The 19,108-nt window shown below is 40.1% G+C and overlaps 2 protein-coding genes across 2 annotated transcripts in view; one reads left to right on the plus strand and one right to left on the minus strand.

Moving 5' to 3' along the window:
- Positions 1 to 8,722, minus strand: part of SYNJ2BP (synaptojanin 2 binding protein) — a 50,547-nt gene extending 41,825 nt beyond the window's left edge. Inside the window, exon 1 of the mRNA XM_008977829.4 lies at positions 8,523 to 8,722. Within this exon, the coding sequence (XP_008976077.1) occupies positions 8,523 to 8,586 (64 nt within the window). The 5' untranslated portion in view covers positions 8,587 to 8,722. The remainder of the gene's footprint in view (positions 1 to 8,522) is intronic.
- ADAM21 (ADAM metallopeptidase domain 21) overlaps positions 8,573 to 19,108 on the plus strand; it is a 41,757-nt gene continuing 31,221 nt past the window's right edge. The window contains exon 1 of the mRNA XM_034937733.2: positions 8,573 to 8,811. The gene's annotated coding sequence lies outside the window, so the exon portion shown is untranslated. The remainder of the gene's footprint in view (positions 8,812 to 19,108) is intronic.

The following is a 19,108-nucleotide window of genomic DNA, read 5'->3' on the forward strand; positions in this document are numbered from 1 at the left end:
ATCACCTGAGATCAGGAGTTAGAAACCAGCCTGGCCAACATGGTGAAACCCCATCTCTACTAAAAATACAGAAAAATTAGCCAGGTGTGGTAGCGGGCGCCTGTAATCCCAGCTACTTGGGAGGCTGAGGCGGGAGAATCGCTTGAACCCGGGAGGCAGAGGTTGCAGTGTGCTGAGACTGCGCCACTGCACTCCAGCCTGGGCAACAAGAACAAAACTCCGTCTCAAAAAAAAAAAAAAAATCATTGAATCCTCACAACTCTATAAGTAGATTCTAATAATACTCTCATATTATAGCTGAGGAAACTGGGGCAGATAGAAGTGAGGTGACTTGCACAAGGTCACACAGTTAGTGAGTGATAGAGTAAGGATTTGAACTCAAGCATTCTGGCACTTTTTCTTTTTTGAGACTGGGTCTCACTGTATCGCCCAGGCTGGAATGCAGTGGTACGATCTCAGGTCACTGCCACCTTCACCTCCTAGGTTCAAGCAATTCTCCTGCCTCAGCCTCCCAAGTAGCTAGGACTACAACAACCTCGAACTCCTGGGCTCAAGCAATTCTTCCACTTCAGCCTCCCAAGTAGCTAGGACTACAAGCATGCACCACCAAACACAGCTAATGTTTTGTTTTGTTTTGCTTTGTTTTGTTTTGTTTTGTTGGCAGAGATGGGAGTCTTGCTATGTTGCCCAGGCTGGTCTTGAACTTCTGGCCTCAAGCAGTCCTCCTCCTTGATCTCCCAAAGTGCTCGGATTACAGGCAAGAGCCACAGTGCCTGGCTTGAACTGCAAAATTCTTAAAAATGGGGATCATTTCTTATTCTTTATTCTAGTGTCCATGATTCCTAATCATAGTGTAGGCACATAATAAATGCTAAATAAATTTTAAAAAATAGTTTTACTTTACTTTTCAGTCTTCTGAAACCAGCAGTTCTGACCCTATCATCTAAGTATAGTTTGGCTATTTTTCCCTCAATAAATAATTGTGTACTTATCACATGTAATCATTGACCACTTTTCTGGCTAGTCACATGGCTTCGCAAAATGTTTCTGCAGTTGAACATCTATCGGCTTGCCTTTCTATTTCCCCAAAGTAATTCCTAGATATTTTACTGTACAGTTTTTCTTTAGTATTGTTTTGAAAAGATCTTAATACTGATCCTTGAAGCAATCTTTAGAGAATTGTTCCATTTACCTGACTCTCTCCAAGAGGTGTTCCATCTACTCCTTCTCCTTGTTTCTGATATCTTAGCCAGTTTCCTATCCATCATAATACAATGTGTCCATCCTCATTCTCTCTTTCTCAAATTGTATTTAGTGAAGAACCATGTTTACCACTTTTTGAAAGCTGAAACAGATCATGTTACTGCTTCTCTTTATTTAAAACATCCCATTATGGCAGGCACAGTGGCTCATGCCTGGAATCGCAGCACTATGGGAGGCTGAGGTGGAGGATCACTTGAGCCCAGGAGTCCAAGGCATGACTGGGCAACATAGTGAGATCTCGTCTCTACAAATAATTTAAAAAAAAAAAAATTAGTCAAGTGTGGTGGTGCATGTCTGTAGTCCCAGCTACTCAGGAAGCTGAGGCAGGAGGATCACCTGAGCCCAAGAGGTCGAGGCTGCAGTGAACGGTCATAGTGCCACTGCACTCCAGACTGGGGGACAGAGCAAGACCCTGTCTCAAAAATAAATAAGTACGTTGGGTGTGGTGGCTCACGCCTGTAATCCCAGCACTTTAGGAGGCCGAGGTGGGTGAATAACTTGAGCTCAGGAGTTGGAGACCAGCCTGGGCAACATGGTGAAACCCCGTCTCTATGAAAAATATGGCTAATAAAAACATTAATCAGGTGTGGTGACACACACCTGTAGTCCCAGCTACTTGAGGGGCTGAGACAAGAGGATCACTTGTACTCAGGAGGTCAAGGCTGCAGTGAGCCAAGATCGTGCCACTGCACTCCAGCCTCGGTGACAAAGTAAGACCCTATGTCATAAATAAATAAATATAAAAACATTCCATTATATTATTATGATATCTATCAGTTTGCTCAGTCATTTAATGAACATTTACTGACCACTATGTGTCATGCACTAGACAAAGCATTAAAAAAACATTAAAGACACATGCATGCGTGTGTTCACTGCAGCACTATCCATAACAGCAAAGACATCGAATCAACCTAAATGCCCATCAATGGTAGACTGGACAAAGAAAATGTGGTGCATATACACCATGGAATACTTTGCAGCCATGAAAAAGAACAAGATCATGTCCTTCGCAGGAACGTGGATGCAGCTGGAGGCCATTATCCTTAGCAAACTAACAAAGGAAGAGAAAACCAAATACCACATGTTCTCACTTATAAGTGGGAGCTAAATAATAACACATAGACACATAGAGGAGAACAGACACTGGGGCGTACTTAGGGTGGAGATTGAGAGGAAAGAATCAGGAAAAATAACTAATGGGTACTAGGCTTAATACCTGGGTGACGAAAAAATCTGTAGAACAAACCCACATGACACTGTTTACCTATATAACAAACCTATACATGTACTCCTGAACCTAAAATAATAGTTAAATGAAAGAAAATAAGAAATAAAATATACGTTCTTTGACTCAGAAGAGCTCAAAGTGAAGTAGAAGGAGGAGACATAAGTGAGAAAGCATATAGAAGAAAAAAGTTATTTATAGTGATTCAGGGCTTGGAATTTTAAGTCACACAGACCTGGATCGAAATCTTCACTTAAAGAGCTGTATAATGCAGAAGTCAAGGCGTCCTCATTTCTGAAATGGGGATAATAACCATTTCATCTCTTCCTTTTTACAAGGGGACAAGATATAGTGCTTAGCTTGGCAATACATGGGAATACATTACAGGCAATCTGTAAATGATGTATAATATAGACAATAAGAGAACATCTATCCTAGGTAAAGCCTGCTTCCTGGAGGAGCTAACTGTTGAACTGAGTCCTAATCAATGGCTAGGAAGTAGAAAGAATCCAGATAGAACTTTAGAGAAAGATTAAGTTTCCATACTAACACTAAAGACTCCATAATCTGATCTCCACCTACTCAGGTTACTACTCAGCTACCTCTTCTCTCTTGAATCTCCTAAAGGAAACTTTCCTTCTGTCCAGGCTGGTTTACTCACTAACCTCAGAATATGCTCTGCTTATTTTCTTCTCTCTATTATTGCTTAGGCCATACTCATCCCTGACTCTGGCCCTAGCCTAAAGCCTGTCCATTCCAGAAGACCCACAAGTTCCACCTTCTTTTAATTGACCATTTTAATGGTTCTCAGCAGTGTCTGCATTCTTGAACTTTCCCAACACAGGGTCAGATTACCATGCTCCTTTCCGCACTTCCTTTGCCCTCCCACTAACTACCTGCTCATCATTTTCCTTAACTATCTGCACCTTTGCAGTGAGATTTAATTTTTCATATGTGAACATCATATCTCTATTGGATTGTAAACTCCATGAAGGCGAGACTTTGTGTAAGCAAGAGAAAATAGGGCAAGGATATAGCATTTAGTCTCACATCTATTTGATATGTGAAGAAAGGAATAGATCAGAAAACTGCTAGCAACAGTTTCAGTTAGCATGAAACCCAAAGCCTATGACAGGTCTACAAGGGCTTAAATGATAGAACTTAATAGGGCATCTTGATTTTAGGTACTCACCTTGATATGCCCTCAGCTCTATCAAGAGCAAGCAATAAAAACTTTCCACTGTAGGTTGTATTAGTCATTTAAGATGCCTCAAATGCTTCTGGGAATAAGGCATGATATAATAAAATAAAGGTCAGGGGAAAGGTTGGCAGTCAACTTCTTAAACATGGCTACTGCAGTGGAAAGTAGTATATGGTATAGCAGAATTAACACACCTGGGTTAAAAATCCTTTGAAATTTACTGGCATTAGAAACTGGGCAAGTCCTTAACCTCTCTAAGGCAATTTCCCAATCTAATAATGTGGATTAAATATTTATTACTCAGGGTTGCTGTGAAGATTAAATGAGTATGTATGTATGTATAGTATATATACAGTATATATATGTATGTATAGTATATATACAGTATATATATGTATGTATAGTATATATACAGTATATATGTATGTATAGTATATATACAGTATATATATGTATGTATAGTATATATACAGTATATATGTATGTATAGTATATATACAGTATATATGTATGTATAGTATATATACAGTATATATGTATGTATAGTATATATACAGTATATATATGTATATATAGTAACTAGCACACTACCAGAAAGACAATACCTCCTTTAGTATTCATTATTAAAACACTGCCATCAACCCATCATCTTTTCCAAGGCCTTTAAAGAAAGTAAGAAAATAAATATTCTCTTCCCTCTTTAAAGATGGCATATCAGGAGTAACTTGCTGAAACCCATTGAGGACTCGGACCTAAAAACAAGATTCCTACTCATAGTACTCAATGTACAGTAAGGTTGTCTTTATGGCCAATCTCTTACCTGTTGCAGTGCAAAAAAACATATTAAACAGTCTTGTCACACTTTTTAGAGTAACTGAGTTTTGAGACTCATTAAGAGACTTTCAATTTGATAAAGAAAAAGTGAGAGCCTTAGACACTATAATCAAGCTGGACTCCTATAGAAAAAAACAACATTCCACTAAAGATAAAAGGTAAACTGTTCAACCCTTGAAGACATTTGAGATTGTAGCCACTGCCTTTGAAATTCTTCAGCTCATACTATTAGTCTAAAATGGCAGGAAATAAAAACAAAACGAAGTTCCAAATGGTAGGAATCATAAAATAACATGTGGAATGAGCCAAAGAATGATGAACTCTTAGAGATGGAAGAGACCTCTGAAGTCATCTAGCCCAAGTCCCTCCTTACAGTTGAGAAAGCAGACAACAGGAGAGATTCCATGCTATTAGGTTGGTGCAAAAGTAATTGCAGTTCTGCCATTGAAAGTAGTGGTACTTATGGCTGGGCGGGGTTGCTCATGCCTGTAATCCCAAAACTTTGGGAGGCCAAGGCAGGTGGATCACTTGAGGTCAGGAGTTTAAGACCAGCCTGGTCAATGTGGTGAAACCCTGTCTCTACTAAAAATACAAAAATTACCCGGGCATGGTGGCAAATGCCTGTAATCCCAGCTACACAGGAGGCTGAGGCAGGTGAATTGCTTGAACCTGGGAGGCAGAGGTTGCAGTGAGACAAGATCGTGCCACTGCACTCCACCCTGGTGACAGAGTGAGACGCGTCTCAAAAAAAAGAACAAAAGAAAGTAATTGTACTTTTGCACCAACCTAATACATGTCAAGCTTCTTTTGCCTCTTCACTCTGTTGTCATAATTTCCCCAAGATTTCATTACTTCCCTTGCAGTAAGCAGATCAGTCAGGAACAGGTTCGACTGCCTTATAATATGGGCCCAAACACTGGAAATATCCACAGTTCTTGTCCCTGACAGAACACAAAGGGGCAATGGTACACATGTTCTCGGATCTGATTAAACATCAGGTTCCTGAGTACACAGCTATACAAACACAAAAAGTGGGCAATGCTGTCTACAAAAGAAATGCATACTTAGAGGATTTTCATATTTCTTCCATAGATAGAAAGATCCTTATGGGACTATCAAAATTATGTGGAAGTTTCTAGTGGTGATTAGTTTCTAGTGGTATTTTGTTTCTAGTGGTATTTTGAGACACAGTCTCCTCCCTATATATCTTCGTGATGATACCATGAAGAAAAGCTGAATTAGACCCTGAGAAGAAGAGTATCACATACTAGGAAACCAGTTCTGGTAAGTGATTAACATGAACTTGAAACCTTTCTTTGTTAACTGAACCAACCAAATTTCAAATGACTGTTTTCACCCAAGTTCATTCCTAAACTTGAGGCTTTACTCTCCCAGTAAGTTCACTGACTTATATAATACATGGAAATGCTTATGAAAATTTAGGAAGCCACTGAGTGAATAAATACATTCATTTGTAATAAATATGTGATACAGAAATCAAACCATTTTTGGGTGAAATATATTAGCTAGATATAATTATTCCCTTTAATTAGTCCTTGAAGCTTGTCCGAATGCCAATGTTTTGGGAAAATACTAACACTAGGAAATTTATGACTGCAAATGCCAAAAAAGATGAAGTGATATTATATTGAATTTTAAAAAGATTTCATGTTTAGAACAAGAGATAATATCAGGGTCCTGCTCTGCTTTAGACAGGAGATCTGAAAATACTGTGGATGCCAGAGCAAAAGGACTATGTCAAAGTACATTAAATTCTTAAACAAAAGGCAAGAATCAAATCTCAAACATCTCAAGAGGTAGTAAAATAACTGAAGATATTTAGGATAAAGAAGAAAGAGGCAAAACAGGAGCAGAACAACTAGAGCCTTTAAATAAATACTTGCACAGCAATCAGAAAAGGAACTAGCATTGTTTTAATTGGTCCTAAGAGAACAAGTTATCAATGGATGAAAAGTACAAAAAAACAGACTTTGATTGAAAAGTAACTTTCTACGTTAGCCTCAAAAGTCAATAAATATTAACAGTGAGTGAAGGATAAATTTATATACAATAGCAAAAAAATGAATCCAAGAAACTTGGGCATACCAAATGAGCCTTTGACAAAAGTTTAGGCGCACATATGGAGCATGACACTAATCCATTAAGATTAGTGATAGGCCAGGCATGGTGGCTCATGACTGTAATCCCAGCACTTTGGAAGGCCAAGGCAGGAGGACTGCCTGAGTTCAGGCGTTCAAGACCAGCCTGGGCAACAAAGTGAGACCTCGTCTCTAAAAAAAAAAAAAATATGAAGAATGGTATTAGTGATGAGTTATATTCCAATAAGTAAAACCAACTTCCAATTTTTAATAATAGAAAGGAAGGCAGGGCACAGTGGCTCACACCTGTAATCCCAGCACTTTGGGAGGCAGAGTTGGGTGGATCATTTAAACTCAGGAGTTTAAATGAGACCAGCCTGGGCAACGTAATGAAACATCGTCTCTACCAAAAATACAAAAAAATTAGCCGGGCGTGGCAGTGCACACCCATGGTATCGGTTACTCAGGAGGCTGAGGTGGGAGGATTGCTTGAGCCTAAGAGGGAGAGGCTGCAGTGGGCTGAGATCGTGCCGCTGCACGCTAGCCTGGGCAACAGAGTGAGACCCTGTCTCAAAAAATAAAAAAGAAAAGAAAAGAAGACACAAAGTATGGATAATTCTGAAAGTTATATTTTATAAAGAATAATCTATCCATGATGATTAAGCTACTGCAGAACTGCAGATGAGAAAAGGTGATGGACTGTCCTAGGTAGTGGCAAGGGAAACAGGAGTGAAAGAATTTCAGGAACATTTCAGAGATGGAGCTCAGAGTACTTGATGATTTATTAGAGACTCTTGGAATACAGTATTAGTAGGATTTACTGTGTCAGTTTAGCTATTTATCCATTAACGGTAACAATAGTAGGAAACACATACTGTTTACCATAGGTCAAGCAATGTTGTAAACATTTTACATGGATTAACTCATTTCATTCTCACAACACTATGAGGTATATTTATAACCATCCCCATTTTAGAGATGATAAACTAAGGCTTACATAAGTTAAGTTAGCCAATAAGTATCAAGAATCAGTAAGAGGTTAGATACAAGATTTAGACCCAGATACTGTAATTCCAAAGCTAAAGAGCTCTTAATTGATCAACTAAATAGTTGTAAAGGAAAGTAAACAAAGTCGAAAGAAGGCAGAATGTAGTAATGTCAAGAGCCCGGTTTAATGAAGAGCCTCAGTGGGGGAAGAGGATAGCAGTTCGGCTGCTCAAAATCACATGAGGCGTTCATAAAAAATAAATAAATAAATAAAATAAATCTGTATTGAATCCAAATCCCTGCAGATGGGAGATAAGATTTAACTTTTTATTTTATTTTTTTTTTTAAAGCCCTGGGTAATTTTGTGGCGGAACCAAGTTTGGGAACCTGTGTCATAAAAGATTTCTAAGGGCTCTTCCTGCTTTAACATTCTAGTTGACATTGTAAATGAATTTCCCAGAAATCAAAGGAGCGAGGGAGGGATCCTAGCTGCAGGAAAACGCCTATGCATTCAGAGTCCACACCGTTTATGCTCCCATTTTACTAAACGGTCCCTCATAGGGGGAGGGATAGAACAGGCAACGGAGAGAAGGATGTGGTGTCCACGATACGCAGGCTAAAAAAGCAGGCTTTTAAAAAGGCTTTTCTAGCACGATTTGCACAAAGAACCCCTTCTTGACTATATATATTTGTGGCCATCCGACTGGATTTTGAGGTGGATTCCTCAGACCCGTATCTGGCTAATGATGGATTTCAATATATTTTCTCTAAGCACCCCAAAGCGTTGCACGAAACCTCTAGGTTGGGGCCTGCCCGCCCCGAGGCCAGGTGAATCCGGCTCAGCAGCAGAGGTGTCTGCAATTACACCCTCTAATCCCCTACTATCAGATATGACCCGTTCCGCACATACCTGAGGGCCCTCTGGTAAGATTGATCTCTTCCTCAGTGACCAAATAATCCACTCTTCCGTTCATGTTTTACAGCTCGTCTGGCTTCCTACTTGGGTCAGCTGGAGTGCAGCACAGGTGAAGGTGAATCAATCTCGGCGCTGCGCCCACAGCACAGCGGTTTCGGTTTCAGCAGCCTCGAGACCCGGAAAAGGAAGCCCGAAGGACTCGGAGCACTGGGAATGCTGGGAATCGTGGTTCCTACCGCCAATGGATTGCAGTTTCTCACCGGTTCCCAAAGCCAAGCATGAGGTGAGCAAGGGGCAAGTTACCATTCTAATTTGCCATTGGAAGCAAGTGGGAAGGGGGTTGCTAGTAAAAGTAAGGGACCTAAATAAATTGATATTGTCGAGAAAAAAATTTTTTAAAAAATCTCCTGCCATCCTAGAAAATCTCCACAAATGTAGAAAAGCAAAAAAAGTTGTATTATTCTGTAAGCATGGAACCAGACTGGAATGGGTGTTACAGGCAATCCACTAATGAGATTGCAAAGAGAGACAAAAATCTCACCTTTTATGTAGCCAAAGCACACGCATGTTCTCATGTAAGACGAGTTAACATGGTTTGGTATTCAATTTTTGGTAGTTCACCGTTGGAGTGGCCGCCTGTGTTGGTTAATTGCCTTTATCCAGAGGAAAAATAAAACGTTATCTCTGTGACAAACAGGTACTTAGGCTTGGAGCAAGGCGCTTCGGGTAACTCCCGCAAGCCTGGAACATAGGGGCACTGTCTACCTTGATACTTAAATTTCAAGGAGTTGGCTCCCGGGACCTGACGAAAACAATTCCTGGGTTTTATCTGACAAGAGGCTTATTTAGCTTTTAAAAAGATACACACACACACACACACACACACACACACACACACACACTACACACGGATTATAATTACAATTTGCTCAAGAAAATGTTTTAAGAAAGGGGGGTGGGGGAATATCTCATTCTTTTGGCAACTGGGAAAATTCAATCTTTTTAATGTTTTAACTCTTACAATAAGGTTAACGCACGGCTTAGGTATAACTTTAGGCCAGTCTTCCTTACTTTTGGAATGAGACATTCCAAACTGAACTTGAATGAAACTTCAGGGGTCAAAAACACAAAAGCCTAAAGAGCCAGGAAGGTGACAACCTTGTGAAGCAACCTGGAGTTAGACCACAGGGATTGGTGGGGATCTTAGAGGACTAGAAAGTGCAAGGCCAATGTAAAGACATTTAAATTTAGAGTAAAAAACCAAAGCAGCAGCTACTATGTTTACCAAACAGAAGGAGATAGGGGCAGATTCGGCAGGAAGACCTCTTATTTGCTCACTCCGAGAGAAGTTAAGATGGAATAGTGGAGGCTGAGCGCAGTGACTCACGCCTGTAATCCCAGCACTTTGGGAGGCCGAGGCGGGTGGATCACCTGAGGTCAGAAGTTCAAGACCAGCCTGGTCAACATGGTGAAACCCTGTCTCCACTAAATATACAAAAAATTAGCTCGGTGTGGTGGCAGGTACCTATAATCCCAGCTACTCTGGGGGCTGAGGCAGAAGAATCGCTTGAACCCGGGAGGCGGAGGTTGCAGTGAGTCGAGATTGCACCACTGCACTCCAGCCTGGGCAACAAGAGCGAAACTTTGTCTCAAAAAAAAAGATGGGATAGTGGAAATAACACAGATTATGACTTACAACCTGGGCTCAAGTTTCCATTCCATTCCCTTAAACTTGTCTGTCTTTGAGCAAGGAATCCAACATCTCTGAACTCTGTTTCCCCATCTTAAAATGGGATTGATAGTAGCTCTTCATATGTTGGTTGGATGAGTGAATAAAATGATCATTATAAAAGGCAGAGAATGATAAATGAAAAAAATGTGTAATATAAATAAATGACATTGGGGGCTGGGCGGGGTGGCTCACACCTGTAATCCCAGCACTTTGGGAGGCCAAGGTGGGCGGATCACTTGAGGTCAGGAGTTCCAAAGCAGCCTGGCCAACATGGTGAAATCCCATCTCTACTAAAAATACAAAAAAATTAGCTGGGCGTGGTGGCGCGGGCCTGTAGTCCCAGCTACATGGGAGGCTGAGGCAGGAGAATCACTTGAACCCAGGAGGCGGAGGTTGCAGTGAGTGGAGATCGTGCCACTGCACTCTACGCTGGGTGACGAAGCAAGACTCCATCTCAAAAAATAAATAGATAAAATAAAATAAATGACATTGGAATGTCAAGAGAGAAAAGATCAAATAGAAATAGGGGAAAAATCAAGAAGTCATCAGTGAGGAGATTTGTAAGGAAAAAAACACAAGGTTTCTTTTAGACCACTGTGGGGATAGTGGTGGGGGAATCATCTCTCAGTACCTGGGAAAATTGTCCTTTTCATCTGAGCACACAGCTTCAAAAGAAATACATAGGGCAGTGAAAGAAAAAAGTATCCTAAACAAGTTGAGGAAATGCTGGTAATAAGTAGAGTGAGAGATAGGATATGTAAACTGCCTTTATTCCCTAATAGAAGTATAGGAATAATGGTGTCAGAGGCTTTTGAACTGGAGCGACTCCATCTTGAATAGGCGCTGGGTAAAATAAGGCTGAGACCTACTGGGCTGCATCCCCAGGAAGTTAGGCATTCTTAGTCACAGGATGAGATAGGTCAGCACAAGGTACAGGTCACAAAGACCTTGCTGATAAAAGAATGTGGTAAACAAGCCAGCCAAAACCCACTAAAACCAACATGGCGATTAAAGTGACCTCTGGTCATCGTCACTGCTCATCATATGCTAATTATAATGCATTAGCATGCTAAAAGACACTCCTGCCAGCGCCATGACAGTTTACAAATGCCATGGCAACATCAGGAAGTTACCCTATATGGTCTGAAAAGGGGAGGAACCCTCAGTTCCAGGAATAGCCCACCAATTTCCCCTAAAACTCATGAATAATCCACCCCTTGTTTAGCATATAATCAAGAAAAAACCATAAAAATAGCCAGCCAGCAGCCCTCGGGGCTGCTCTGCCTATGGAGCAGCCATTCTTTATTCCTTTACTTTCTTCATAAACTTGCTTTCACTTTACTCTATGGACTTGCCCCAAATTCTTTCTTGCACAAGGTTCAAGAACCCTCTGTTGGGGTCTGGATCAGGACCCCTTTCCAGTAACAATGGAAGAACAAGGAAGCTAGCTGGGCGTGGTGATATGCCTGTAGTCCCAGTTACTCTAGAGGCTGAGGCAGGAGGATCATTAGAGCTCAGGGGTTTGAGGCTGCAGTGAGGTGTGATTGAAGCACTGCACTCTAGCCTGGGTAACAGAGCAAGACCCCATCTCTATTAAAAAATAATAAAAGTAAATAAATTTTTAAAAAAACAATGAGGGAGCTTTAATATGTAGGAAAGCAAATGACAGAGAAAATGAGATTCTACTCAGAGGAAACAATTGAGAAAAATTATGGAATCAGGCCGGGTGCAGTGGCTCACCCCTGGAGTGTAGCCTTTACTTCGTGGTCCAAGATGCTTAAGATGGATTTTGGAACTTCAACCATCATATCTACATTCCAGGAAGGTAATGAAGGAAGGGCAAAGAAGACCTCCTGGAAATGTCATAGTCTTCTTGTAATCTCAGGGATAGAAATGTGCCAACCATAAAAATCAAGGTTATTATTATTAACTGAAAATGGGAGAATGGATATTGGGAGGCCACTGGCAGTCTCTGACACAAGAAGTGACACTTTCTGTCTGAACTAACCTTTCTGCTTATGACCTTGACTTATGTAAAAAATGTAGAATGTAGTGGAAACTTCAATCTACCATTTACAAAATTAGTGGAAACCTTGCCTCACCTTAATCACACCTTGCTCTATTTTTGCACATTTCCTGTCAGATATTCACTTTGTCTTTTTAATCTCTCTTGTCTGCTTCAGTCCCCTCCTACTTCAGTATTTTATTCTATCAGCCTCTTTGATGACCAACTCATGAATATGTTTGTATTTGGGACTTATCCACCTCTCCTTTGACATAGCATTTGTTCCAACTTTTTGCCCTTACCTATTTAGTTTCAAATTCCTGCATATTTTATTTTTTCTATGCTTCCTTAGGTGACAAAACTCTTTTGTGATTGACACACTTTTTTCTTTGTTGTATTATTATTACATTTAATCAGACGATATTAGTTTGTTAATGTTACTGTAACTAATACTACAGATTGTGTAATTTGAACAACGAAAATGTATTTTTTCACAGCTGTGGAGTCTGGAAGTCCAAGATCAGGGTACGGGTAGAGTTGGTTTCCTCAGAGGCTTCTCTCCTTGGCTTGCAGATGGCCATATCTTCTACCTCTGTCTTCACATGGTCTTTCCTCTGTGTGCACACATGTCTGTTTCCAAATTTCCTCTTCTTATAAGGACATCATTCATATTAGATTAGGGCCCACCCTAAGGACCACATTTTAACTTACTTACCTCTTTAAAGACCTTTTCTCCAAATATGGTTACATTCTGAGGTACTTCAGCAGATGAATTTTGCAGGCATACAACACAGCCCATAACACAGATTACAGTGAAGTCACAGCCTTTGGCATTGCATATCTCTGCTCTGGCCCATTACATGTTGATTTTAAAGTTTAGACCTGATAGCAGTATTATTGCTTTAATTTTCAAGTTCTTGCTGCAAGTTGCACTGCTGACCCCAGCTATTGATGACAGCAGATATCCACAAGGCATTTACAATTATTTTATCTTCTATTGTCCTTTTTGATTGGTACTCTTTATTCTTCTGTATATATATGCTATCTTTATAAGAAGTCTAATTCAGACCCCTGGCTCTAATGCCATTAATATGCCAGCTGTCATGTCTCTTCACTGAGCTTCAGTCTTGTGTAACCCAGTTGCCTACCTAACATCTCAAAATTTAGATGCCTAGCAGGCATCTTAAATTATGATAAAATGAGAATTTCTAACCCTTATACCCCTAAACTGATACCTCTCTTAGCTGTTCCCCTTCCTTGAGTAACTCAGTTTACTCAGTTCATATGAATATCTTAAGAACAGCTTTTGATTCCATTCTTTCCCTTGCATTCTACATTCAACCCATCAAAAGTATAGTTGTTGCTATGTATGAAATACAGTCTATCTGACCATCTCTGATACTACCAGCTTATTACAAACCACCAGTATGTATTGCCTCTACTTCTACTGTTCTTCCTGAAAGTTTTTTCTGCTGCTCACTCGATATCTCCCATCTATTCTTCCCTCAGCTGGAGCAATCTTACAAAAATGTAAATCAGATCATGTCATGCCCCAATCTAAATATTTCAGTCATTTCCATCTCATGTAGAAAAAAATCGATATCCTTAACATTGCCTCTAAGACCAGATAATCTGGCTTTTGTCAAGCTCTCTAGCTCATCTACTACCACAACCCCCTTCCCTCATTCATTACATCTACACTGAACTTTTTTCTGTTTCTCAAACAAATACATTTGGTTTAGTTTAGATCTTTGCATTTGCTGTGCCATCTGCCCCACTGCTTCTTGTTCACTGCTTTATCTCCAGTACCTATAAGAGTTGCCAACACAAACTTGGCTTTCTTTTTGTTTATTTTTTTTAAATTATTTTTTGTAGCAACAGGGTCTTGCTGTATTGCCCAGGCTGATCTAAAACTCCTGGCCTCAGGCAATCCTCCTGCCTCAGCCCCTGCAAAGGGTTGGGATTATGGGTATAAGCCATCGTGTCTGGCCTTATAATAGGCCTTCAATGAATGAATGAATTTTAGTGATGATGAAACTTAAACTCAGTCACTTGCTAAAGATCACACTGCAGTTGTCATTTGCTGTCTCATCACCTGCTGCAGTCAATAGTGTACTAGTTCTACTGCCTGAATTCCTCTCAGCTGTTCTCACTGACATTGCTGATGCGCTCAAAATGAGTCACATACACCAGTGGAACAGAAGAGAAAACCCAGAAATAAACCCATACATCTACAATGGACTAATTTTTTGACAAAGGTGCCAAGAACATACATTGGGGAAAAGACAGTCTCATCAATAAATGGTGCTAGGAAAACTGGACGTCCATATGCAGAAGAATGAAACTAGACCCCCTGTCTCTCAACATACATAAAAATTTTTAAAATGGATTAAAGACATATCTAGGACCTCAAACTATGAAACTACTACAAGAAAATATTGGGGGAAACTCTACAGGACACTGCTCTGGGCAAAAACTTCTTGAGTCATACCCCGAAAGCACAGGCAATCAAAGCAAAAATGGACAAATGGGATCATGTCAAGTTAAAAACCTTCTGCAAAGCAAAGGAAACTATCAACAAAATGAAGAGACAACCCACAGAATGGAAGAAAATATTTTCAAACCACTCATATGACAAGGTATTAATAACCAGAATATGTAAGGAGCTCAAACAACTTTATAGTGAAAAAATCTAATATTTCAATTTAAAAAATGGACAAAATATCTGAATAGACCTTTCTCAAAAGAAGACATACTAATGGCAAACAGGTATATGAAAAGATGCTCAACATCATCGATCATCAGCAAATGGAAACTATAATAAGATATCTTTTTACCCCAGTTAAAATGGCTTTTATCCGAAAGACAGGCAGTAACAAATCCTGGCGAGGATGTGGAGGAAAGGGAACCCTTGTAACTGTTGGTGGGAATGTAAATTAGTACAACCACTGTGGAGAAGAGTTTGGAGGTTCTTCAACAAACTGAAGGTACAGTTACCATAAAATCCACTAATCCCACTGGTAGGTGTTTAGCCAAAGGAAATGAAATCAGTATATCAGAGATGTCGGCAATCCTGTGTTTATTGCAGCACTATTCATAATAGCCAAGATTTGGAAGCAACCTAGTGTCCATCAGCAGATGAATGGATAAGGAAAATAGTACTCCATTGTGTATATGTATTACACAACTCCAGTCTCTATGGAACTTTTATGGTGTGCTACATTGTGTATATGCATACCTATACAATGTATGTGTATATGCATACCTATACAATGTATGTGTATATTATAGTGCTCAATTTTGTGTATATATATACATATACATACACATATACAGTGTACACATGTAAGTATATGCCCACATATACATATACATAATATATGTCCACATATGTAATACATTGTATGTTCACATATATGTAATACATATACATATACAATGTACACATATGTATAGAATGTACATATATGTAATACATATACAATTACATATATGTGGACATACAATGGAGGTCATTATGTGTGACCTCCATGTTGCACTAAGCAACAAAGGTTGAGATGACAAAAGCTGCTTATAAATTAGAGCTTCCTCTTAAGAGAAAACACCCCTGGGAGCTGGCACAGTCAGACGAGGAGAGTCCTGCTTGTCACTTTGCATCTCAAGTTCCCAGCCTTTTGGCTGGCTGCCAGACATGACTTGACAATCATGTTCCCCAAGTGGCAGAGACCAGAGAGAGAGAACTTCTCACTTGGTTACAAAGCCAAGCTCTCAAGACATAAAACAAGATGAAATGAGAATCTTCATATGATTTTCCCCCTTATAACAAACTACCCCAAAAGACAAAAGGAAAGCAAAGATTAACTCTGGGGGGGAAAGATCAAATAGAAAACAAGACTACTCACAAACACCAAAGTCACTTTGCCCCCAAAACTAGTTCACATAAATATTTTCTCCTGCCAGTCTAAATTTAGAGAGGGAAAGAGGAAGAAAAGAGTCTTACCACTCTCACCTTGACCATTCTCCACAGGCAGAGATCCAGCAGACTGACAGTATTAAGAATTCTTACCTTTGCTGGCCTTTTGTCAGAGGGCCAGGATTTCAGGTGCAGCAGTTTCGAGCAAGCAGTGTTCCAGCCAGTGAAGGATGCCCCACATTGGGCACCAAAATTTGTAGGGAATGTTACGGATCACCTCCACCCATCTCTGACTGGGTCTAGGAATGATATTGATGCAAGACAGATTAAGAGGAGAAAAGGATACAAGTTTTATTACTTTTTACATGTACAGGGGGATCCTCACAAGAGAGTGAAGATCTGAAGAAATGGCCAAAGCAGAAAGCTTTTATATTTTTTTAGACGAAGAACAATACATCTATGAAGAAATAACAGGACAAAAGGATCTAGGCTAAGGGCAGTAATTCCAGGAAGGTCACTAGGAGATATACTGGGGAGGGGTAAACCTAGTAGAAGGTAAGGGTTATTAAGTTTATTTGTACAGGTCCATTGCAGCACCATTTCCAGTCTCTGGTAATAGGGTTATTGTCTTGTCCTAGTACAGGAAAACCATCTTCCTCTATGTGCTGAGACCAGCTCAGTCGTGGAGACCCTAACCAAGTGGTGCTGGAGGAATTAAAGACACACACACAAATACAGCATGTGGAGTGGGAAATCAGGGGATTCACAGCCTTCAGAGCTGAGAGCCCCAAGCAGAGTTTGACCCACATATTTATTGACAGCAAGCCAGTGATAAGCATTATTTCTATATATTATAGATTAACTAAAAGTATTCCTTATGGGAAACAAAGGGATGGGCCAAAACAAAGGGATGGGCTCTGGCTAGTTATCTGCAGCAGGAACATGTCCTTAAGGCACAGATCGCTCATGCTGTTGTTTGTGGTTTAGGAACACCTTTAAGCGGTTTTCCACCCTGGGTGGGCCAGGTGTTCCTTGCCCTCATTCCAGTAAATCCATGACCTTCAGTGTGGGTGTCATGGCCATCAAGAACATGTCACAGTGTTGCAGAGATTTTACTTATGGCCAGTTTTGGGGCCAGTTTATGGCGATTTGGGGGCCTGTTCCCAACATCTATGGAACTTTTTTTTTTCTCTTTTCGACAGAGTCTCACTCTGTTACTCAGGCTGGAGTGCAGTGGTGTGATCTCAGCTCACTGCAACCTCCACCTCCCAGGCTCAAGCAATTCTCATGCCTCTGCCTCCTGAGTAGCTGAGATGATAGGCATGTGCTGCCACACCTGGCTAAATTTTTTTTTTTTTTTGAGACAGAGTCTTACTCTGTCACCCAGGCTGGAGTGCAGTGGTGCAATCCTGGCTTACTGCAACCTCTACCTTCCAGGCTCAAGCAGTTCTCCAGTTCTCCTGCCTCAGCCTCCCAAGTAGCTGGGATTACAGACATGCACCACCATGCCCGTATATTTTTTATATTTCATATAAAATATTAATTGTATTTTTATATACATTTATATGTATGTTTTATATAAAATATTATATTGTATGTTTTATATATAAAAATATAAAAAATAATTTTTATATTTTTAGTAGAGATGGGGTTTCACCATGTTGGCCATGCTGGTCTCAAACTCCTGACCTCAAGTGATCCACCCACCTCGGCCTCCCAAAGGAATTCTTGTATTTTTAGTAGAGATGGGGTTTTGCCAAGTTGGCCAGGCTGGTCTTGACCTCCTGGTCTATATGGAAATTTTATGGTTTGCTACATATGGAAAACAGCAGGTCAAATGGCTGTTACTGCAAATGCAGTTTTTGAAGTGCTTTCAGCTTGAAATAATCAATATGCCAATTTGGCATATTTTGGGGTGGCATATCTTAACTCCTTCACATAACAACCTGGACCCACAGCAAGGTCATTTCTTGTTTTGGGCCCTACTCAAAGATGATCACTTCATTATTGTCTAGTATATGGGCCAGAGTAGTATTCATAGGTGTGAAATGTTTGCTTCAAAAACCCATGGAGGCATATAGCAGGCACCACCTTTTTCTTTGTGCTAGGGAATGCAAAATGCAGCAATTTGCCTTTACTTCGAGGGTATATCCCACCATGGTTTTAACCACTATACCCTTAAATACTCTAATAAAGTATCATGTCCCCAAATCTTTCCTACCCCTGGAATGCATATCTCTTAATAAGACCTCCAGTGAACCAACAATGCAGCCCCATCAGCATGATACTCAATGAAGTGAATCCATATAAGGTTTTCTGTATGTTCAAACAGTCTAGATCTCCTCAGATTATATTATGCCAGAGGCAGGTGAAATAACATAGCCCTGGAGGCAAGCCTATAAATAAATATCTGTGTCCACGCTATATGAGTGCAGATTTTTTTCTGATGGCTCTTTTATTTTTGGAATAGAAAATAACACATTTTCATTTCATTGGTTGCATCCTATCCACCCAAGACCGTATTAATCTGATCCAGCATGTTAACTTCTCTGGTGAAGAGGCTAAAATGAAAGCACATAACATATGCTTTACTATGAAGTTGTATTATCAGGATTAGGCAGCCTCAGAATATGAATTTGGAATCTTGTTTCTTTTTTTTTTTTTTAGTTTTAATTTTAGGTTTGGGGGTACATGTGTACGTTTGTTACACAGATATACGTGTCACGGGGGTTTGTTTTACATATTATTACATCACTCAGGTATTAAGCCCAGGACCCAATAGTTATCTTTTCTGCTCCTCTCTCTCCCAGCCTCCCCCATCAAGTATTCCACAGTGTCTGTTGTTTCCTTCTTTGTGTTCATAAGTTCTTATCATTTAGCTTCCACTTATAAGTGAAAACACATGGTATTTGGTTTTCTGTTCCTGCGTT

The sequence above is a fragment of the Pan paniscus genome, chromosome 15, assembly GCF_029289425.2.
Source record: "Pan paniscus chromosome 15, NHGRI_mPanPan1-v2.0_pri, whole genome shotgun sequence".
NCBI classification, from domain to species: Eukaryota; Metazoa; Chordata; class Mammalia; order Primates; family Hominidae; genus Pan; species Pan paniscus.